Consider the following 22,599-nt stretch of genomic DNA (forward strand, 5'->3'; position numbering starts at 1 on the left):
TTCTCATTTTTGCAAGTTCACTACTTGAAGGCTTGTATATAGGGGACTTACTGTACTCCAACTCTTAAATTGATACCATGTCATTAAAAATCTACAGCCCCATGGACTGCAGCCCACTAGGCTCCTCTGTCCATGGGATTTCCCAGGCAAGAATACTGGAGCAGGTTGCCATTTCCTTCTCCAAGGGATAGTCCCGACCCAGGAAATCAAATCCTCCTGCATTTGCAGGTGGATTCTTTATCACTAGCACCACCTGGGAAGCCTAAGGATGTTTAGGAAGCATCCCCAATTTTATTTTATTTAAGATCAAAATCATTTCAAATATATATATTATCTTTAGCAATCTGAAGTGATTCTTTGCTTAATTAAAAAAAGTTAAGGGACATTCAATATAGGTTAATATTCCTTAAAAACTGTTCCATGGGTTTGTTCTGGCAAAAAGGGCTACAGAAGTAGCAGCAGACTGCCAGCTCTGTCCCATAGCATATCATAAAGCTGAGACCTCACTGCATCTTATTAGGTAACACATAATATTAGTTTGTCTCATTATTAATGATGTTCATTTTGATCCTTTGATCAAGATGCTGTCTCCAAGGCTTCCCCACTGTAAAGTTACTTTTTGGCCTTTGTGATTCACGTGTATTTGGTGTGGCAGTATTTTGAAACTATTTAAGTTCCCCATTTCTCTGCAAATTTTCTATTTATGTTTGCTTCTATTAGTATAAAAAAATAAAAGGAGGCCTCCTGGAGGAAAAAAAAAATATTTGACTATATTAATATAAACCCAGGAAGGGGTTTTCAAATTTGTTTAAAAATCTGCAGCCCCATGGACTGCAGCCCACTGTCTCCTCTGTCCATGGGATTTCCCAGGCAAGACTACTGGAGCGGGTTGCCATTTCCTTCTCCAAGGGATAGTCCTGACCCAGGAATTGAACCCGTGAGTCTTGTATCTCCTGTATTTGCAGGATTCTTTATCACTAGTGCCATCTGGGAAGCCTAATGTTTAAGAAGAGAATCTAACCCCCTTCTTTATACCATGATGTCTATTAATAACTGGTTTGCTATTAATGCCATAAAAGATTAACCCTTTTCCAAATACTGTGTTCTTTGCAAATTGTGGTATTAGATTTGATTCGATCAGTTTATCACTCTCTCTATATATATTTTCCAATTTGTCCATTTTCTTTTTATAAACATTTCTATAGTGTTCTACTAATTAAATACACTTAATTTACTTAGCTATTCTGTTATTAGGCATTTGGACTATTTGCAATTAACATTGCTCTGAACATTTGCATGCAAGTTTTTTTGGAGATAATGTATATGTCTTTATTTTTCTTGGGTGAACAACCTAGGACTAAATTGTTGGGTCACTGGATTAGTACTCTATTTAATTTTTATGAAACTGCCAAACTGGCTCTCCCATTTAATGTTTCCACTGGCAATATACAGGAGCTCTGGTTTGTCTATATTCTCACTGATACTTGGTGGTGTTGGTCTTTTCTGATTGTAGCTTCTTTCTAGCCAGGTGTGCAGTGATAGCCCACACAGGCTTAATCTGCACCTTCCCTAATGGCTACTGATGCCGGGTATCCTTTATGGGCACACTTGCTATTTGCATATCTTCTCTAACTTTCTGTGAATGGAATCTGATGGTTGCCCTTATACTTTGGAAGCGATTCTTTAGACAATTGAGAAAGTAAATTCATAATTTTCTTAATCTGGTGCTGTCATTTTACTACTAAATTTATAGTAACTCTGTTCCTTTTTGTGCTACCATGGTGCATTGAGGGTATTTTTATTATTCATCACTATGTGACTGCTTCTCCTTCTGTATATTACTGGCTTTTAATCTCAAGCACTGAGCAGGGTTGCACCTATAATCTATGACTAAAAAAGGATGCTTAGTTCAATACAAGAAGGTAAATTGATTTTGTCTCTAATGCCATTATCTATTTATTCAGTAATCATAAAATCTGTCTTCCCTTTAATTCAAAATCACTGCAGATGTTGATTGCAGCCATGAAATTAAAAGACGCTTACTCCTTGGAGGGAAAGTTATGACCAACCTAGATAGCATACTCAAAAGCAGAGACGTTACTTTGCCAACAAAGGTCCGTCTAGTCAAGGCTATGGTTTTTCCAGTGGTCATGTATGGATGTGAGAGTTGGACTGTGAAGAAAGCTGAACACCGGAGAATTGATGCTTTTGAACTATGGTGTTGGAGAAGACTCTTGAGAGTCCCTTGGACTGCAAGGAGATCCAACCGGTCCATTCTAAAGGAGATCAGTCCTGGGTGTTCTTTGGAAGGACTGATGCTAAAGCTGAAACTCCAGTACTCTGGCCACCTCACGTGAAAAGCTGACTCATTGGAAAAGACTCTGATGCTGGGAGGGATTGGGGGCAGGAGGAAAACAGGACAACAGAGGATGAGATGGCTAGATGGCATCACTGACTCGATGGACAAGAGTTTGAGTGAACTCTGGGAATTGGTGATGGACAGGGAGGTCTGGCATGCGGCAATTCATGGAGTCGCAAAGAGTCGGACACAACTGAGCGACTGAACTGAACTGAACTGAATTTTATTCTGTTTTCCTCTGCTTCACAAAAAGTGGTCTATATACATATGGTAGCCTATTGATAAATGTTATCCATAATTATTACAATGAAACTTCAAGTTAATTTTCTTCTATTCTGTTATACATTATATTATCATCATTCCTTTATTAGGATTTACTTACTTTACTGCATAATAAAGTTGTAAAAATGTGGATGCTTCTGCAATCAATTTTTTGTCTGTGACTTAATGAAATGTTTTGAAAGCTTTAGCTTTGCATTTTATTTTAAAATTTGGTATTCTATCATTAACCATTTAACATATAGTGGTATTCTTCCTTTTTAATTTTGTTTTAAAAAAAATCCATCCTCTAAATTTGTTTAAAAAATTCTGTAGGAGTCAGGGTTTTAAATGTTTAAGACCCATATACTTATAACATGATTTTAATTTTTACTGATTCAATTAAGCAGAATTATACAGTGTTTCAAAATGTGACCCTCACACTACTGACATTAGAAATACAAAGTGTGACCACTTACAACCATAGAACTTGGGCAAATAGGGATGGCGCCTATCTCTAACATTGTGGCACCAGTACTAATAAATATTTGAAGCTCAAAATACATCCGAGTCCTCCTCTTGACCAACTTCTCTCATTCCAGGTTTGAACACTAAGTCCTTACCTTAATCAGGGTCACGATTCCTTCATTAGTTTGAGTATCAGTTTCTATGCGGAAATAACCCCCTTCGTTTCCTGATGCAAAAGTAAAATTTGCTAACCAATTATCCGAGCCTACTTCATCTGCATCGGACACTTTTATGCGTAAAACCTCTACGTTGGCTTGGTTTTCTTCAACTGATCCTTCATACTGCAAAACACAAACAGGAGGTTTTTATTCTGATGGAACACAAGCATAAGTGATATATTTTTAGTTATGACTGACATGTAAGTAGGCACATTTGTTATAAAAATGATAGTTACCACGTTTCTGTCAACTACAGGTATATTGTCATTGACGTCCAAAATACGAATCTGAACTTGAGCTTGTTTTACTGGTTTATCTGTTATTTGTCCATTGCCATCTCTTGCTTCTACCGTCAAAGTGTAGCTGCTGTATTCCTGCAAGGCAATGAAAAAGATCCAGCTGGGGTGAAGATGAATTGCTCCCAAATCTGTCTTTCTGGTTTGAGTTCACTTTATCATCAGGGGAATGAACCTCAGTACATTTTATTCATAAGTAAGTTTCATGGGGGCTTCCCTGGTGGCTCAGTGGTAAAGAATCTGCCTGCCAATGCAGGACACACAGGTTCGATTCCTGATCTGGGATGATCCCACATACCTCGGAGCAAGTAAGCCTGTACGCCGCAACTACTGAGCCTGTGCTCTAGACCCCAGGAGCTGCAACTACTGAAGCCTGAGGGCCCTACAGTTTGTGCTAAACAACAAGAGAAGCCACCGCAATGAGCAGTCTGTGCACCATAACTAGAGAGCAGCTCCCGCTCGCTGCCACTAGAGAAAAGCCGGTACAGCAACAAAGACCTAGAGCAGCCAAAAATAAATAAGTAAATATTAAAAGACATCTCATGACCTGCTGTTAATTCTATGAAGATACTGTCTGTTTGCCATCAGAGCTTTTTTTAAAAGGGCAGAAAAGCCTAGAGCCGTTGTTGACATCAAAATTCTTAATTACATCATTGGTGATATTTATCAGGAGATGAGTCTCTCCTTAAAATAGTCTAGGCACAAAAGTGCTTTCAAAAGGTAGCCAGCATTACACTGGAAGTGATGAGACTCTAGAAATTAGTTTTTTTTCTAGCCCACACTTCATTTTAGGTTAAAAGTTAAGTCATGAAGACTTAACCCCCCAAGAACACTGGGTCTGTAAAGGCAAAACTTGGTGCACGGGAAAGAAGATTCTTGGAGAACACGACCTAGAGAACAACATCTCAGATGTTACTCCAAAGGGGATCTGTCTCTTCCATGTGGTCCCTTCTGATGGCTCCATCAGTGTGGTTGAAGTTTAAGAAGGAGCCAGGCAGCAAGCGCCCATGCCCGGGACCCTGTGCAGAGCAAAACTGCTCAGTGAAAGGCACGATGGCAGAGACTCTGGGACCAGCTGCCTGAGTTCCAATTCTGACATGCTAGCTATGTCGGACACACATTATCCCTTTGACTCTTGGTTGCCTTCTACATAAAATGAGGATAATAACTGGATCTGCTTCACAGGGTTTATAGGTTCATTAACTGAGTTAATCCATGTAAAAGGCTTGGAATAGCACTGGGCACATGGCTTGCCCAGCAAGTGACAGCCAGTATTTTTTTTTGCTAAATGTTTCAGAGACAGAATCACACTACTACTTTAAAATAGTGCTTTTCCATTCTCATTTTATGTGAAAAGGTAGAGTAGAATTCTAGGAGTAATAATATTCTTTAGGGATTCCCTGGTGGTTCAGATGGTAAAGAATGTGCCTGCAATGCGGGAGACCCAGGTTCAATCCCTGGGTCAGGAAGATCCCCTGGAGAAGGGAATGGCAACCCACTCCAGTACTCTTGTCTGGAGAATCCCACGGACAGAGAAGTCTGGCGGGCTACAGTCCATGGGGTTGTAAAGAGTCAGATACAACTGAGCGACTAACACTTTAACTATCCTTTAGAAAGATATCAAAGGAATGTTGACCCGAATCCTCTTCCTCTCTGGCCAGAGTTAAATCATTTTTTTAAGCATTACAAAATACACTGATTGTTTCTGATGATGATTTATATTTGATGACAATACAGCGCTCTAAGGATCATCAACATTTTACCATGCATGCTGTTAACATCTTTATATGTGTAGCATTTACAAAATCTTGTCTTCTCTTTTCAACTAAAATGTTCCCTTTGACTTAGAAATTAAAAAATGAAATGTTTGAGAAAGTATCCTTTAGGAAACAACTCAAATTTTCCTCCAATTTGGGATTTACAATAACTCTTTCCTTTACAAATACTTCTATTACTCTAAACAGGAGTAATGGAACCTCTTTTCCTCCCTCCGAAAATGTATTAGCAGTAGGAAAGATTCCTGAAGTTTCATTACAGAACCACAAAGTAAGGAACATTGCTTTAGAACTCTCTAGCAAACAGATCCTGACTGGAGAGGCCCTAGGTCAATGCTTACGTAATTTAAAAATTTCCAGGAGCCACATGAAAAAGAAATAAAGAGGGAATTCCTTGGTGGTCCAGTGGTTAGGACTTGGCACTTCACTGCTGGGGCCTGGGTTCAATCCTTGGTCGGGGAACTAAGATCCCACAACCACATGGTGTGGCCAAATAAATAATTTAAAAAAAAGGTAAAAAGAGACAGTTGATACTAAATTTTATTTTTTTTTTGGGAGAGTAGAAGTATATTGGTTTGCCTTTTCATTTATAAAAACATTTGGGGGGTTTTCTGGTTGATTATCTTCCTCTTCCTTTACCATGATGCCTACTTACAGTAATGACAGGGGATTATTTAAACACCAGGTGATACTAGTTTTAAACAAAGAAATTTCATTTAACCCATGTTATCCAAAATGTTATCAATTCAACAAGTGATCAACCAAAAATTATTAAGGTGATATTTTAACATTCTTCTTTTTTTTTTTTCATATTATATCTTCCCAATCTGGTGTATATTTTCCACTTACAGCACATCTCAATTGGGACTAGTCACATTCCGAGTGGCCAACGGCCACATATGACTGATGGCTATGATACTAGACAGCACATCCCTAGAGGAGGATCATTCTGAGTTATCCTATGAGTGAGTAACACAAAACAAAGTCAGAAAATTAGACTAGAGAGAGAATAAACTGGAAGGAGAGGAGAGCAGAAAAGACGAATAACATGAAATATTAATTTACCTCTCTGTCCAAGGTAATACTGGTTGTATAGATCTCTCCTGTATCTTTATTTAGGTAAAACACTGGAGAACTAGCAGGCTCCTGAGACACGATCCTATAGGAAATTTTAGAATTCAGAGTGTTGGGCTCATCTGCATCGGTTGCAGTGATTTTCATCACAAGTGTATCTGATAGCAGAAAATGAAGGGGTCCAAGATGAAACACAACTTTTAGCACACTTATGTTGTTATTATTTTATATATCATATCAGCTTGTTCCAAAAAGGATTTTAGGTATGTATCAAATTCAGTTTACTAAGATCAAAGAATTTAATTGCTTGAGGGAGCAAGTGTGAATGGAGGTAGGAATAGAAAAAATAAGATAAAAGTGAGGCTGAGGTTAGTATATATAATTTTTAAGATGAAGTCCTGGACACGCTATAGGAGGGCCACAGATTTGCTTATCACATTTCTAATAACCAATACAAAAAAAGAAAAATGAACAGATACACATACATGCTTATTAAAATACAAGCAATTCAGGAGAAGCATAGCTATTCTTTACATTCAGATCAAAGAGAAATTTCTCCTGCAAGCCCCCATATAGAAAGCTGCATTTAACACTTGCATTGAAGCCTGGAGGTAGAAATAATATGTCTAAGGTTCGCAAACTACGGACAGTGGGCCCAAGCCAGCCAGCCACCTGATTCTGTGAATAAAACTTTACTGGAACACAACCATACCTATTTGTTTACATAGCATCTTATGGCCACTTTCCTGACACAGGGTGAAACTGACAAGTTGCAACACATACCTAACCTAGCACATCAATCTACTGTATCTGTTTTGAGGGTAAAAAAACTTAAAACAGAAAATCAGTTCCAAATCTAGACCAATCAGTTTATTATTATTTCTCCTGTGGGTAACAGTCAGCCTCCACAAAGACAGAGGCTTCAGTGTTCAGTGACATGCTGGGCACAGAATGATCTTGGGTACTCATTCATAAAAACAATAAACTCTTACTTGCTGCACTCAGCTCTTCAACAGACCCAACAAAGACGTCCTGTGTGAACACTGGCTCATTGTCATTGATGTCAAGAACTTTAATTCTGAGCTCTATTGGTTTCTCTAAGTTTTTTCCTCTTTCATCCAAAGCGTAGCCAGTTAGCTGGAATCATGACATACATAATAGAAGGCATTTAGGCTGAGGTCATTCAAGTAGCACAATTTCAAAAACATAATAAAACGTAACTATTACCCAAGAAAAGCTACAAATGCATAAACTGGTCTTACCAGAAAAAATGGCGTTTCTTCTCGATCTAGAATGGTGGTAACGTTCAGTTCTCCGTTGTCTTTATTAAAGACAAACACACCAAAAGGCGGCTCCGTGATCCCCTTTCCAGTGTATTTGTATGTAATTTTTAGGTTTTTTTCTTCTGCAAGATCAGAGTGTATCTAACATAAAAATAAGAAGGAATGCTTCAAGTTAAACGCTAACTTACAGGTAATGGTTTTAATTGAAAATTTCGCTCTGAAGCTGTTGGATGTTGAAAGGAGGGAGGTGGGAGACACAGGTGATCCAGAGCAGAGGTGCTGGGGTCAGAGCACCCGGGTCTAGGCATGTCACAGCTACACTAGGTGGGATGCTGATGGTTACCTACCCTCCCACACGTCAGTGTTCTTACCTGCAATGTGAAGAGACACTTCTGCTTACCTCTTAGGGTTGTTATGAAATTAAGATATCATTAGGGGGGTACATCTTGGTAAGAGTGGATTTTAAATTTAGGTAAGGTAACATTTGCAGACTCAAAACCACCTTAATAACTCTTCTCATCAGGAAGGTATGAGTAAGGCATCCTTTCACAGGAAGGTTAAAATAGTCAAGCGCTTCGCCTACTTGGAATGTTCCTGCAGATTAGAGTTTCTAACCTGGGGGACTTCTGTAGTTAACACCTTCCTCCCCTAGAAAGAGCTCTAGTTGTATCTCTAACTTGTTTGTTTGCCATTTCTGTTATCTCTAATTCTTTATCGCTAAGTGTATTTCTGTCGCCCCCCTACTGGATCCTCAATTTCTCTTTTCAGACATCACTGAAGCCATTACCCACCTCTGCCCCTCCAGCTCTTCATCCTGAAATCTCAGAATTAGCTACACATGCTTCCCACAGGGTTCCCAACATGCTCTGGGGCTGAGGGTGCTGCTGAGAATGAGATGCGGCTCCAACCTCCTGCCACGCCTGCTCTGCTCCTGGAGGAATGGGGACCCTGGGGCGGTCCGGTGATCACTTTTCACTGTTTTTCCCTGTGTTTCATCTTTCTCTCTTTTTTTTTTTTTGCCAAGTACATGCATACACACACACAACCCATGTGTACGTGTATACACATACATCAGTATTTATAGAGAATATCCTAGATCTTTATGTGCTGACTATATATATAATTTCACTTATATTAAAAATAAAATCAAACTGTGTGTGAATTTAGCAGCTGGTTTGCATATACATAGGTATGCACATAAGAGTATGTAAGTATATACATACTTATGTATTTCAAAAGATATGGAAGATACTAAGCTGTTGACAGTATTACTTTTAGATAAAGAATCTATAAAGTTGGGGAAATACAACAGAATGTTTTGCTTTTTATGTAAATTTTACTCTTAAAAACTTTTATAATTAAAATTAATAAGAAGAATAATTAATGCTTACTGAATCCATGTATTTTAGGGAAACCTATTGAAAGAATGAGTGAATAACTCAGATATCTCATCAAACCAGCACTAACCAAACCAGAAAGCTTAACTGCTTATATACAAACTATTACGTAAAGTCATGGGCTTCACTGGAGGCTCAGACTGTAAAGAATCTGCTTGCAATGCAAGAGACCCAGGTTTGATCCCTGGAGAAGGGAATGGCTATCCACTCCAGTATGCTTGCCTGGGAAATCCTATGGACAGAGGAGACTGGCAGACTACTGTCCTTGGGGCTGCATAGAGTCAGACACGACTAAGCGACTTTCACTCACTTCATGTAAAGCCATAATCAAACATTCAGATTTAAGAGGACTTTTATCAAAATAATATATTGCTGGAAAAAGGAAAAGTGTCTTCTGTTCCTGGCTGCTCTTTTTTTAAAGGAGCTTGCTGTGTGTGCTGTTTATAAGGTTGGAAAGATGAAGGTACCACTTGCCTATGAACATTTATTCATTCACACAAATGTTTACAGGATGTTGGCTTCGCTCGGGGCACAGGGTGTGCACAAGCTGTGAGTCCTGAGGACCAAGCCCTGCCCTCAGGGAGCTTACACTGTACTGGGGGAACCAGACAACAAGCAAACAACTTATGACATAATGTCCTGGAGGTGCTACTGCTGCTGCTGCTAAGTTGCTTCAGTCATGTCCGACTCTGTGTGACCCCATAGATAGCAGCCCACCAGGATCCCCCGTCCCTGGGATTTTCCAGGCAAGAACACTGGAGTGGGTTGCCATTTCCTTCTCCAATGCATGAAAGTGAAAAGTGAAAGTGAAGTCGCTCAGTCATGTCCGACTCTCCGTGACCCCATGGACTTGCAGCCTACCAGGCTCCTACGTCCATGGGATTTTCCAGGCAAGAGTACTGGAGTGGGTTGCCATTGCCTTCTCCGCCTGGAGGTGAATGAGCTATAAACCGAGCTGATCAAAGTGGATGGGGTGAGGCTGGGAAGGGAATTCTTGGCCAGAGGCTTTATGCTGTGAGATACTGCAAATACCTATGGGGAGGGGTTCCAAGCAGAGGGAACAGCAAGTGCTAAGGACTGATGCTAAAGCTGAAGCTCTAATACTCTGGCCACCTGATGAGAAGAGCTGACTCAATGGAAAAGACCCTGATGCTGGGCAAGATTGAGGGCAGGAGAAGGGGAAGATAGAGAATGAGATGGTTGGATGGCATCACCGACTCAATGGACATGAGTTTGAGCATACTCTGCGAGATAGTGAAGGACAGGGAAGCCTGGAGTGCTGCAGTCCATGGGGTCGAAAAGAGTCAGACACGACTAAGCGACTGAACAACGAAAGGGTGGGAGGCTGGCATGGGCTTTGGGCTTGCGTCAGCTTAGGGAGGTGGCAGAGTGTGGGATACAGGCTGAGAGGAGCTGGGGTCAGAGAGGAGGTCAAAGTCAACAAATCCTGAGAGCTCTTGTTGGCAGAAGTGAGGAGTGTATTTCTTCCACTGCAGTGTACAGCTGTTGAAAGGGCCTCATGAAGGGGATGAAAATTTCAGTTCAGAAGACAACTTTGGCTTTTTTCTGGAGAATGGACTGTGGTGGGGGAGGGGCAAGCAAGAGTGAAGGCAGGGAGACCAGGTCAGGGTGCTTTTGGCAACACAGGTCAGAGCTGACATTGATGGGTATGAGAAGCGTGGCAGTGGAGAGAAGTGGGCAGGTTCAGGATACACTTTTGGCATAGAACTGACAGTATCTGCTACAGTTTTGAAAATACTGAAAAAAATTATAGTACCATTTACTGAAATGGATAGAACTTAGGGAGAACAGCTTTCGGAAAAAGCAAGGGTTCAGACTTTGCACGTGCTAAATCTAAGATACAAATGAATGGAACTACCATATTATTTATCAAAACAATAGGGCATTTTAAGAGTTGAAAGGGGAGTTATTAATAATTAGGTCAGGACAATGGCCGTAAACCCAAACTGTTTCAGGCAAGATGAGTTAGATAGCAGTTTCTTTTCATTTTGAAAACTACTTTCATGGGTAGGGCGGCAGAATGCATGACTCTGATATAATAGTTTTAAGCTGAAAGCGATTGAGAAGAAGCAGATACACGAAAAACTCTCTGTCCCCCTCCTATTTGCCTAAGACTGTTGTGGTTTAGTCATTAAGTAGTGTCTGTCTCTTGCAACCCCACAGATTGCAGCCCGCCTGGCTCCTTTTTCCTGGAATTTCTCAGGTGAGAATACTGGGGTGGGTTGCCATGCCCGTCTCCAGGGGATCTTCCCAACTCATGAACTGAACTAGTGTCTCTTGCATTGGCAGATGGGTTCCTTACCACAGAGCCACCTGGGAAGCCTTACTTGCCCAAGAGCAGGACGTAAGGTGCCCTTTCTACCCCTCTCGACAGCAAGGACAAAAAAGTTAATCACTGGAGGGGAGTTTACATCCCTATCAGCCTGGAGACAGGACCAGGAGAATCTACAAAACAAACCTGACTAACTAGCTTCTTCTAGTATTAGTTGCCCATCTATTTGCCTTTCCAGGTTGCTGCCCCTGGGGATTCGAGGTCTTTCTTGTCTGTCTTGTCACTTTTCTAAAAATTTATTGTCCTTCTACTATGTAGCTTATATAAACCCAAATCCTAATCAGACCTTTGATTTACTCATCTCAGGGTACTCCCACATGTTTCATGCGGGACAGACAAGTTTCTAGGGGCTTCCCAGGTGGCTCAACGGGTAAAGAATCTGCCTGTAATGTAGGAGACACAGGCGATGCGGTTCAATCTCTGGGTCTGGAAAAATCCCCTGGAGGAGGGCATGGCAACCCACTCCCCATTCTTGCCTGGAGAATCCCATGAACTGAGAGGAGCCTGGCAGGCTATAGTCCATGGGGCAGCAGAGCCAGACAGGACTGAACTGACTGAGCACAGAGCACATACAGACACGTTACTAAGCTTGTTTTTCTCTTGTTAATTATTTTTCGTCAGTCCAATTCACAGGGCTCCTGCCAGAGAACCTAGGCAGGGTCTAGAGAAAACAGATGATGAGATCTCCTTTTAAGCATTGTTAACACTCTGTTAAACAAGGATTCAACTGGTGCCTGAGTCCACTCTCAGTTGAATCAAACACTGAAAGTCACTCAATCATGTCCAACTCTTTGAGATCCCCTGGACTTCTCCAGGCCAGAATACTGGAGTGGGTAGCTGTTCCCTTCTCCAGGGGATCTTCCCAACCCAGGGATCGAACCCAGGTCTCCCTCATTGCAGGCAGATTCTTTACAAGCCGAGCCACCAGGGAAGCCCAAGAATACTGGAGTAGTAGCCTCTCCCTTCTGTAGCAGATCTTCCCACCCCAGGAATCGAACCAGGGTCTCCTGCATTGCAGGCACATTCTTTACCAGCTGAGCTACCAGGGAGGCCCAGCTGAATCAAAGCCCTCCATAAAATACATGTTCACCACTAATGCTGCATCTTCTAGAACAGGAAAGTGGATCTTCAGGGTGACATCTAGAATATTAAAAAGTTCAGTGAGTACCTCATGGAACAGTCCTAAAATTTTACAGTGAACATGGACGATCTCAGACCACATTTCATACGTGTACTTCCTTTCCCTCTTTAGACAGTACCTTGGCAATCGGATTCTTCCTGGACAGGTCCTCTCCCTCCCGGAGGGCCACAGGGGCAGTGATCCAAGCACGCTTCTGTCTCACTGGGTGAATGTGTTTAGGAAGCAACTTGCTTTCATTTCTTGAGTGTAAGGCCTAAAGCAATAAAATGTTGCCAAAAAATTAGTAAAACATTAGTAAGGAATCATAAAATGTACTAGAAGTTGAGAGAAAGCTGTGCAAATTCTAAGGTATAAATTATTTCATACTTTTTGATATGGCTTTAATATAGGCTTTGGACTTCCCAGGTGGTGCTAGTGGTAAAGAACCCACCTGCCAACGTAGGAGACATAAGAGAAAAACAGGTTCAATCTCTGGGTGAGGAACATCCCCTGGAGGAGGGCACGGCAACCCACTCCAGTATTCTTACTTGGAGAATTCCATGGACAGGGGAGTCTGGAGGGCTACAGTCCATATGGTTACAAAGAGTTGGACATGACTAAAGCGACTTGGCACACATGCACAGGTTTCATTTTCAAAGAGAAAACATATACTCTGGAACAAACACTATCTACCTGAAGAGCTTGTTTCCAAACCAGTAAAGCAGTTTTGTTTTGTTGTTTTTTTATCTGCAAGGAAAGATCTCCCAGAGGGAGGACTTAAAAAGGCTAGAGTAGTTTAGTGACCTTACAAATGGGCAAATTACAATTGACACAGCAAGTCAAGAACTGAAAATGAAGTCTTATTTTTCTGTGGTGGCTTATAATTTAAAAATGAATTACTACTGCTTTAAGACAAAATTATCAGTAACCTGTTGATATCAACTTAACTAAAACTAGTGAAAGTGTCAGTTAATGAATTTATTGTTTTAAGAATGAAGTTAAAGGATTAAATGGCCCATCTCTGGTTTATCAAAAACTTGGCAGAAAACTAATCTATAAGTTTTCAGTTGGGCTTTAATAGATGAATATATATTTTATCCAAGGAAAATTTTAATGCAGTATTAAAATTAAATGACCTAGTATTTTAAGATCAGAGATGATTTTTATACTAAGTTTACCATTTTATTCATTTTATTGCTTTATATAATAACTTGCATTTTACTTCAAAATATTTACACTGGTTATCACTAGATCATTGATTTTTTTCCTTTGTTTTCAGTGGAAAAATTCTTCTATAATTAAAAAAATTAATTATGTATCAAAACATTAAAATAATATAAAGTTTATAACGTAAAAATGTAAAACAGCCTTCCAGTTTTTCACTCATGTTTTAGAAAATGCATTGTTAACAGCTTGATAAATATCTTTTGATATTTTCTTATGATCATACAGCTGCACATGTAAAAAAGGTCTCCTTTTTTTTTCCCATAAAAATGGAATTATATTAGGATGGCGAAAAAGTTCATTCAGGTTTTTTTCTGCAACAGCTTATGGAAAACCCCAAACTTCATGGCCAACCCAATACTATACATCACATTCTGTCCCTTGATTTTTCACTCAGTACCTCATCATGGACATTCCTTCATGTACCATGAGTTGTTTTACTTTTACCATTCTCTCACTGACGGATATTTAGATTGTCAAAAATGCTGCATAATCTTCCCTGGGTAGAGGTTCCTGTGAATGTGGTTCAGTGGGAATGGCTGAGTCTGAGGTGATAGGATAGAGTTGTTTAGTTGCTAAGTCACGTCTGACTCTTTGCAACCCCACAGACTGTAGCCCACCGCATAGACTGTTGAGTTGGTGATGGACAGGGAAGCCTAGTGTGCTGCAGTCCATGGGGCTGCAAAGAGTCGGACACGACTGAGCAACTGAACTGAGACTGTAGCCCACCAGGCTCCTCTGTCCATGGGATTTCCCAGGCAAGAATACTGGAGTGGGTAGTCATTTCTTTCTCCAAGGGATCTTCCTGACCCAGGGATTAAACCCACACTTCCTGCTTGGTAGGCGGGAAATGATCCACCTGGGAAGCCCCAGGGATAGAGTAGGATAACCAAAAGCTAGCTCAGAAATCCCATTAGGACTCTGTTAATAGAGAGGGAACTTCAGTGGGCTTTGGGAGACAACAGTAAGTAAATAATCACTCAAGCAAGTAATGGAAAAATCCCAAAACAATGTGGGCTTACTTAATTCATAAAGCTGAACAAGTCGCTTAGCATCGAAGCTAGATGGGTTTGCTTAACAAGATAACCAAGTTAACTTGCTTAACAACAAAACCATGTAACAGAAGCAAAAGACATGTCCCAAAATAAAAAAACAATAGTGGAAAATAAGGCCCCAAACCTGCCCAGTGACAACAAGTTAATGACCCTTAAGACATACTCTCTGCAAATACAAAAAACAATAATTAACGGGAAGGTGACATTTCAAAGTGAAAGACCCGCACTGTACTGAGACCTAATATAATTTTTCCAAAGTGCCATGAAGGATGCACCATATAGGGTCAATAACTCCCCCACCCAACACATAGGAGTTAATGACCTAAGAATCAAAGAATGAAAAACAAGGTGATCTTCTTTCCATTCCCTTTCTTCCTTTTATTTATAAAAATGTAACCCACTAATATTCCGGGCAGCACAACATTGACCACCTGCCTGGAAGCCTCACAATCATCCTATTCTAGTAAATCTCTTACCTATCACTATGCCTGCCTCTCGCTGAATTGTTTCCTGTGCTGAGACATAAAGGACCACAGCTCCGAGGCACCTCCCTCAAAACGCCACCTAGCGGTTTCAGTGGGAGTGTGTGCTTTCAATCTGGTAAAGGCACAACTGTCTTCTATAAAATTCAATAATCCCCTTTGTTTCTTACCTCAAAATGGAGTCCATTTCCAAAGTCAAAGCAGATCTAGAAAATAAAAATTATTTGTTGTTTAATACAACGTATCAGTCAATTCAGCTTAAATATTTCACTAATGAGTAACCTACCACCTAGCATATTATAGACACTAAAAAAGGATGTGTGTGTTTAACCACCACTCTCCTCCTTTGTCAAAAGGAAACACATTTTAATTCTCCTGTTTGTTCCCCACCAAGACCAGAGCCGGAGAGCAGAACCCAAATCCAGCTTCCTTTAGATGCACACTGCCTCCCCCAGCAACTCAGAACACAGCTACCATCTGAAAAACAAAGGCAGACTCATCTTGAATCTGAGCCACTCCCTGATCCTTCTCTCCTTAGCCGGTGGTTTTCACCTCGTGTTCTCGGGGCCCCACGTAGCTTTCCTCAAGGTCTTTAAAGCGAGATGCACCCCCTAGCCCTGCCCCCTACTAACTCCCATCATGCCCTGCGGGTCACACATGACTGCCCATATGCAGACTTCATTCCTCAACAACCACCCGCCCCCCCGCCCCCACTAGCTGTTTTCTTTGGTTCTTATCAAGCAGTCACACTTGGGATTTCATCGCTATTCACAACTATGTAAATGTAAATATAGTTACATATACGCTCAATCTGCACAACAAACTCCCATTTTGCCTTCCGACACCTGCTGCATTCTTTATAGTACATTAATCTCTTGGCTTAATATGAACCAGCACTTCTAGTAGGGTAGCTTCACGTGACTAGTTGCTGTTGTTTAGGTACTAAGTCATGTCTGACTTTTTCAACCCCATGGACTGTAGCCCATCAGGCTCCTCTGTCCATGGGATTTGCCAGGCAAGAATACTGGAGTGTGTTGCCACCTCCTTCTCCAAGGGATATTCCCCATTCAGGGATTGAACCCACATCTCCTGCATTGGCAGGCGGATTCTTTACCGCTGAGTCATCAGGGAAGCTAATTATTTTCAATTAATAATTCATTTGCCCGGTTGCCACATGAGGTAAGAGGCTTAAGAACACTTCCATCATTGCAGACAATTCTGTTGGACAATGCTAGCACATGGCTGCACCCATTCCAAAGTTGTTGTCTATGACTCAGGGATTCTCAGTCTCTTGCTGTTCTAATATTCTGGCCTCACTTTTTCCCCAACTCTGGAAGCCTAACTATGATTCTCTTGGACCTTGTATTGGCAACATTGCTGGGAAGGGCCATAGAAGCTGAAGGGACCCGCCACACATCCATGCTTCCTTCACAGCAGTGATGCTTCCAGGGTATGTTTATGTTTGTTCAGAAGAGTTCTGTTGTGCAGACATCCTGTCTGTGAGCATCTCCTTCATTCTCAACAGTGTGCTCACTCAGACTATAAATTATACAATCGCCTTATCTTTGCTTCTTGTATTGCATCCCTCACACTGACCACATTCCTGAGCCCACTCACTCTTAGGAAATGACCCCACATTTTATTTGATGGATTGTATCTCCGATTTCCCTCTCCTTCCTTTCTTTCCCTAAGGAAGAGCCGTCCTAATGCCTTTTCAAGGTTAACCATCATCTGTGTGCTTTATTTGCAACTTTTCCACCTACTCTCCCACATTTACCTTCTCAAGAACCTTATTCCTTCCACTTATCTTTTACCTGGATCTGCTACTTCATTTGCTAATCAAATGTTTATTTCCTTCACCAATAATGGCCAAACATATTTAGATCTTCACCATCTTAAAAATAATCAGAACTTTTCCTTGTTTCTGCCAACATTTAATCTACTGTCCATATCCTGATTCCACTATAATTCCAAACTGAAATCTGTATTTATTGCCTTTACGTCCTCACCTGCTGTTTATGTATTCTTTGTAATCTGTCTTAAATTTGGATTTTTCTCAGGCTTTCCTGCTGTTTTTTAATGTGGCATCTCAGGTCACATGGATCCATGAAGCCTTGATGGGTACATCATGGAAAGCAGGGCTTTCCCTAAAATTCCTAAGTCTCTTTCGCTTACATCCTTTTGAAGCGTCTCGCAGGGTCTGTTCTACACATTGATCTTTCATTTCCCTTTCTTTCCTCTACCTTGTAGTACGTGTTCTTGTTTCCACTTGGCAAAGAGGTACTTAGGGATAGTGTTCAGCCTGTAGGATGAGTTTCTCTTGCGCAGATGAACAACTGTGGCTAATTTTCTATTTTATAGTCAGAATATTATCTCTTCCTCATCTTGTTACTAGTTTACCAGCTAGCAATGGCTAGAGATACCTCTATCCAAAGTCATGCTCCCCAAATTATGTACTTTCAAAGGTGGTGTGATGTAACAAAAAAGGGAAAGCAATGCTGAATGGATTACTCCTCTCTGCATGTTCCTCTGGTGGGTATTTTCGAAGGGAAAGAATAGGGATGAGATTCAGGGTTCCTCATTGTCACATCATCAGGGGACATTCTTAAAATGTGATACATTTCTTGCCCAGTCTCCTAACCACTGTTTTCTCTGAACAAACTCTCCTGAGGAGTTGCCCAGGTAATATATTCGCCACTTTTATTCTTCCCTAGAATCTTATTGGGGCTAGCAAAGGTGTGATATTATATGTAACTTTACGTAAATGTTATTCTGACCAAATATATATTCCAGGATATAAGTAAAGGGGGGCAGTTCGTAGTTTTCAAGTCACATGTAAACTCTTTATAAAAGTATTTTCATTTTTTATTGGAGTGTACCTTTTCAAATGTTACTTGTTAAGAAATGTAGAAAACTACATGACTATAAGCAGTGCTTCTTAAGTTTTAATCTGTATTTTGTTCACTGGGGTTCTTGTTAAAATGAAGACTTCATTTCAATATGCCTGAATTTAAGCTTTACCCCTGGCATTTCTAACCGGCTCTCAGATGATGCCTATGTTGCAGGTTCTTGAACCGCACTTTGAGTAGCAAAAGTTGTAGAGCTGCAATATACAACATCATTCATTCATTGAGGGATACAGACAACAAAGCTCACCTATTCATTATTATCTCAGTAGATGACCCAAGAAGCTTTGTCACTCTTGATTGCTAATTATCTTGAAAGCAGAGAATCTTTTATTTCATGAATTTACTTATTTTTAACTGCTTAAAATGTTTACATTGCAATTTACTCATCACTCTGTGAATGGAGAACTTTGGATACAGAACTTACAGATATGGAGTAAGATGCGCTATGACTATATATACAAAAGCAGAGTTAACAGGACAATGAACATACACATAACCAGTTTCAACAGCTGTCTAGCATACACTTTGTTTTTTTCATTGCCCATTGCTTCTCAAGGGGTTTTATCCCATTTACTTTTTACTGTTGTTACATGCTTCTGCCATTGCAGCATTTGATTTTCGAGAATTTCCCTAAATTCTTTAATTGAAGTATTATCTGACATACAATATTGGTTTCCTCACACATTTCTTTTTAACTGAATTTTTAATTCAGGGGTATTTGTAGATTTACACAAATATTGTAGAGAGAGTGCCGAGTGCCTTTATTCATTTTCCCCTAAAGTTAACATTTTAAACAACTGTGGTACATTTGTCAAAACTAAGAGCTCAACATTGGTACAGTTAACTAAACTCCATACTTCAGTCCTAAGAGCTCAACATTGGTACGGCTAACTAAACTCCACACTTCAGATTTCAGCATTTCCTCCATTAATGCCCCATGTTGCAGGAAGTTGTCATACTTCCTTAATCCACTCTAGTCTGTGACCATTTATCAGGCTTTCCTTGTTTATGACCTTGACCGCTTTGAGGCCTTGACTCTGGCCAATTATCCTGCAGAGTATCTTCTTACTTGGATGTATCTGTTATTTTTCTTACATTTAGAACTGGGCGGTGTGTTTTTGTAAAGAATACCACAGAGTGGTGGTGAAGTGCCCTTTTCATCACAGCATATCGGGGTGCGTGATACCCACGCGACAGTATTTGTTAAAGCAGCCTTTGTAGGTTTCTCTTCTGTAAAGCTGCGACTCTCCCTTCACGTGCTGTATTCTTTGAAGTGAGTCATTAAGTCGAGCTCACCTCAGAGTGGAGATGCTGAATGGCCATATGCCGGAGGAGAGAGGTTAAGCTCTGCTTCACAGGCGCTGGGAATCTATGCTTGTTGTTTGGAATTCTTTTGTGAGAAAGATTTGTCTCTTTTTCTCTCACTCATTTACTAATTCAATCATTTTTATCAGCTTGGACTCATGCATATTGATGTTACTCTGTGGGTTATAATCCAACACTATTTTATTTATTTTGGTGTTCCAATAGTTCCAGCTGTGGCCACTGGAAGATCTTGACGGTTAAATTCTATGTCCCTCTGACACGTCCCCAAGCTTTGGTATTTGAACTCTTTCTTACTGTCTAGTATTACTAGATATTCCAGATCCATCTGGTATTTTCTCTGTCCCAGCTTTAGAATGAACCATTTCATCAGGAAGCCTTGATTTCTAACACTGAATGGTATTCAGAAGCCAAGATCTGGGTGTGTAGGTGTAGTACCTTACAATCTTGTTTCCAGTCTCCACGCCACTTTTTAGGAGAGGGCATAAAGATAGGGCTTTTCTTCTGAACTTTGTTATTACTAGAGGCTGTTTGAATTATTTAGAGTAGCAAAAGTTTCATCTAAACCTAATTACCTCCCAAAGGCCCCAGCCTCAAATGCTATCACATTGGAAGTTAGGGCTTCCGCATATGAATTTGGGTTAGGACACAAACATTACATTTATAACAGCGTGTAAGAGAATTCAGCCAATGAGATATCAAGGAGCTTCCAGAAGATTCTTCCCTCTGATAAGAAGAAAACAAATGCACAGCCTCTCTTTGTACCTGCTTCTGGAGACTGCTGAGCAAGGATGTGATATTTGGAATGGCGAGGGCCACCTGTGACCATGAGCAGAAAGCTTATAAGATGGCAGAGAAGCCAAACTGAAACCATAACATCTTTGAGTTACAGGACTGCTCAAATATGGAACCAGCCCCTATCTCTGGACCACTTCTTATGAGATAATAAGTATTCTTTTTATTTAATCTTTTAGCTGGCTTTTGGTACTTATATCTGAAAGCAGCCTAATAACATCCATTTTGCAGAGTTATTATAAAAGTAAAAGAAATAATACATACATGTACTTACTGCAATGACTGGCACATAGCAGGCACTCAATGAATAGAATTATGATGCTATTTCCTCATTTCTAAGACTTGAATGAATTTTTCTCACCTTAAAATTTCAGAAATTTGGATTTAACCATGCCTTTAATTTTCCAAGCTCCCACCATATGCTAAATTAGAGTGTTTCTGTCCTCTTGGATTCTTACATGTTGGGAAGATGGACACAAATAGGGTGTGATAATAAGAGCTGCAAGGAAAATTCAAGCAAGTTCAGGGTGGTAGAGAGGGATTTAGGACTTCAGGGAGGCTCTCAGAGGTTATATCTTTAGAGAGACTGGAATGGGATGAGACAGCAAGTCAGGCAGAGCCCTGCAAAAGGAATAGCCAGGCCAGGAGTGTGAGAGAGCACCATAGCAGTGCTGCTAGGGGGAGGGAGTCGGTGGAAATGGTGTCGCGGTGCTGGTTATACTTCTTATCTGGCTGCTCTTTACGTGGTAGGCTCATTTTGTGAAAATCCAGTAATTCAGTATGCTTCCTTAAAAACTTACCAAAATAGATTTTGAAGCCCCTGGGGGGTCTGGTAAAGAATCAGCCTGCAAAGCAGGAGACCTGGGGTTTGATCCCTGGGTGGGGAAGATTCCCTGGAGAAGGAAATTGCAATCCATTCCAGTATTCTTGCCTGAAGAACTCCATGGACAGAGGAGGCTGGTGGGCTACAGTCCATGGGGTCACAAAGTCAGGCACGACCGACGACCGAGCGACTAACACTTAAAACTGAGGGTTTCTTGGAATCAACCTTATAGTTGTGCTATTTGTGTTTTAGAACCATCGACTGCAGTAGCCTATTTTCACAGACACTTAATAAAGAGGTGACAGACTGAGATATTTGCTCCACAGTTATGGTACAAAAACCCCAAGAGACCTGTACCAATGTTTTGTCAACTGTGGAACTCTGCGTGACTAAGGAGATGGCTGAAATCTTAACTGCTGCTGCTGCTAAGTTGCTTCAGTTGTGTCCGACTCTGTGCGACCCCACAGACGGCAGCCCTAATACTCCTTCCTAAAGGAGATGGTTTGGACGTTTCCTTAGGGCTTGCACCTCACAGCACACATTCTTAAGTTCGAACAGTAGTTCTCAGTTGGGGGAGATTTGGTGCACACACACCCGAAACCCGCCCCCACCTCCCTGTGGACACCTGGGATATTTGGTAGAGTCTGGAGACGTTTTTGCTCATCGAAGCAGAGTTCTGTGTTGGGGGGGGGGGGTGTTGGGGTGGGGGAGAAGAGGAAGTGAGTGCTACCGACAACTATTGGGAAGAAGAGACCAGAGAAGCTGCTCAACCTCCTGTGATGCACAGGACAGCCCCTCCGCCAACACGGCTCTCTCTGGCTCTAAATGGCAAAGTGCCAAGCTTCAGAAACCCTAGCTTAGACCATGTGTTTCTAATTCAAAGTTACCCCAATAACTAGGGTCAAGAAGGTCATACAAGTTCTGGAGGACCATGAATTGATGGAAATTTCCAAACTGGTGCAGACAATACAAATGGAGTAACTGATACACGCTGTCTTCTGTCCCGCATTTCTACTCCTTCCCACTTCTCTTTGAATAGTTTCAGTTCTGTAAATTTGAGTGATGCCCTGTGGGGATGGTATGAAAGGATTTCAAGCATTAGAAGGATGTCTGGACAAAGCGGACACTATGGTTTCTCTCAGCTATGAAATCTGCAACTTTTTTTTTTTCTCACAAGGAACTTGGTGATTGAAAAATGTCACATATATGACATGCCTTCAGCATTTAAGACTGAAGAAAAGTAAGCTTCTAGTTTCTGTAGCCAAACAAGCAGTGTTTTTAGATGAACCAGACACATCCTTCAAAAGAGTCCCAATTTACTGATTAGGGAAAAAAAAAATTCTATCTTTAGAAGAACCTATGCATCTTGTAAAAACTGGCCTTCTTG

The 22,599-nt window shown here is 40.8% G+C and overlaps 1 protein-coding gene across 1 annotated transcript in view; it reads right to left on the reverse strand.

Moving 5' to 3' along the window:
- Nucleotides 1-22,599, reverse strand: part of DSG2 (desmoglein 2) — a 50,502-nt gene that overhangs the window by 15,653 nt on the left and 12,250 nt on the right. The window contains exons 2-8 of the mRNA XM_018039429.1: nt 15,533-15,568; nt 12,741-12,875; nt 7,711-7,872; nt 7,441-7,585; nt 6,440-6,606; nt 3,540-3,677; nt 3,241-3,426 (exon numbers count right to left, since the gene is read on the reverse strand). Coding sequence (XP_017894918.1) covers nt 3,241-3,426; nt 3,540-3,677; nt 6,440-6,606; nt 7,441-7,585; nt 7,711-7,872; nt 12,741-12,875; nt 15,533-15,568 — 969 coding nt within the window. The remainder of the gene's footprint in view (nt 1-3,240; nt 3,427-3,539; nt 3,678-6,439; nt 6,607-7,440; nt 7,586-7,710; nt 7,873-12,740; nt 12,876-15,532; nt 15,569-22,599) is intronic.

Source organism: Capra hircus, chromosome 24, assembly GCF_001704415.2.
Source record: "Capra hircus breed San Clemente chromosome 24, ASM170441v1, whole genome shotgun sequence".
NCBI lineage: Eukaryota > Metazoa > Chordata > Mammalia > Artiodactyla > Bovidae > Capra > Capra hircus.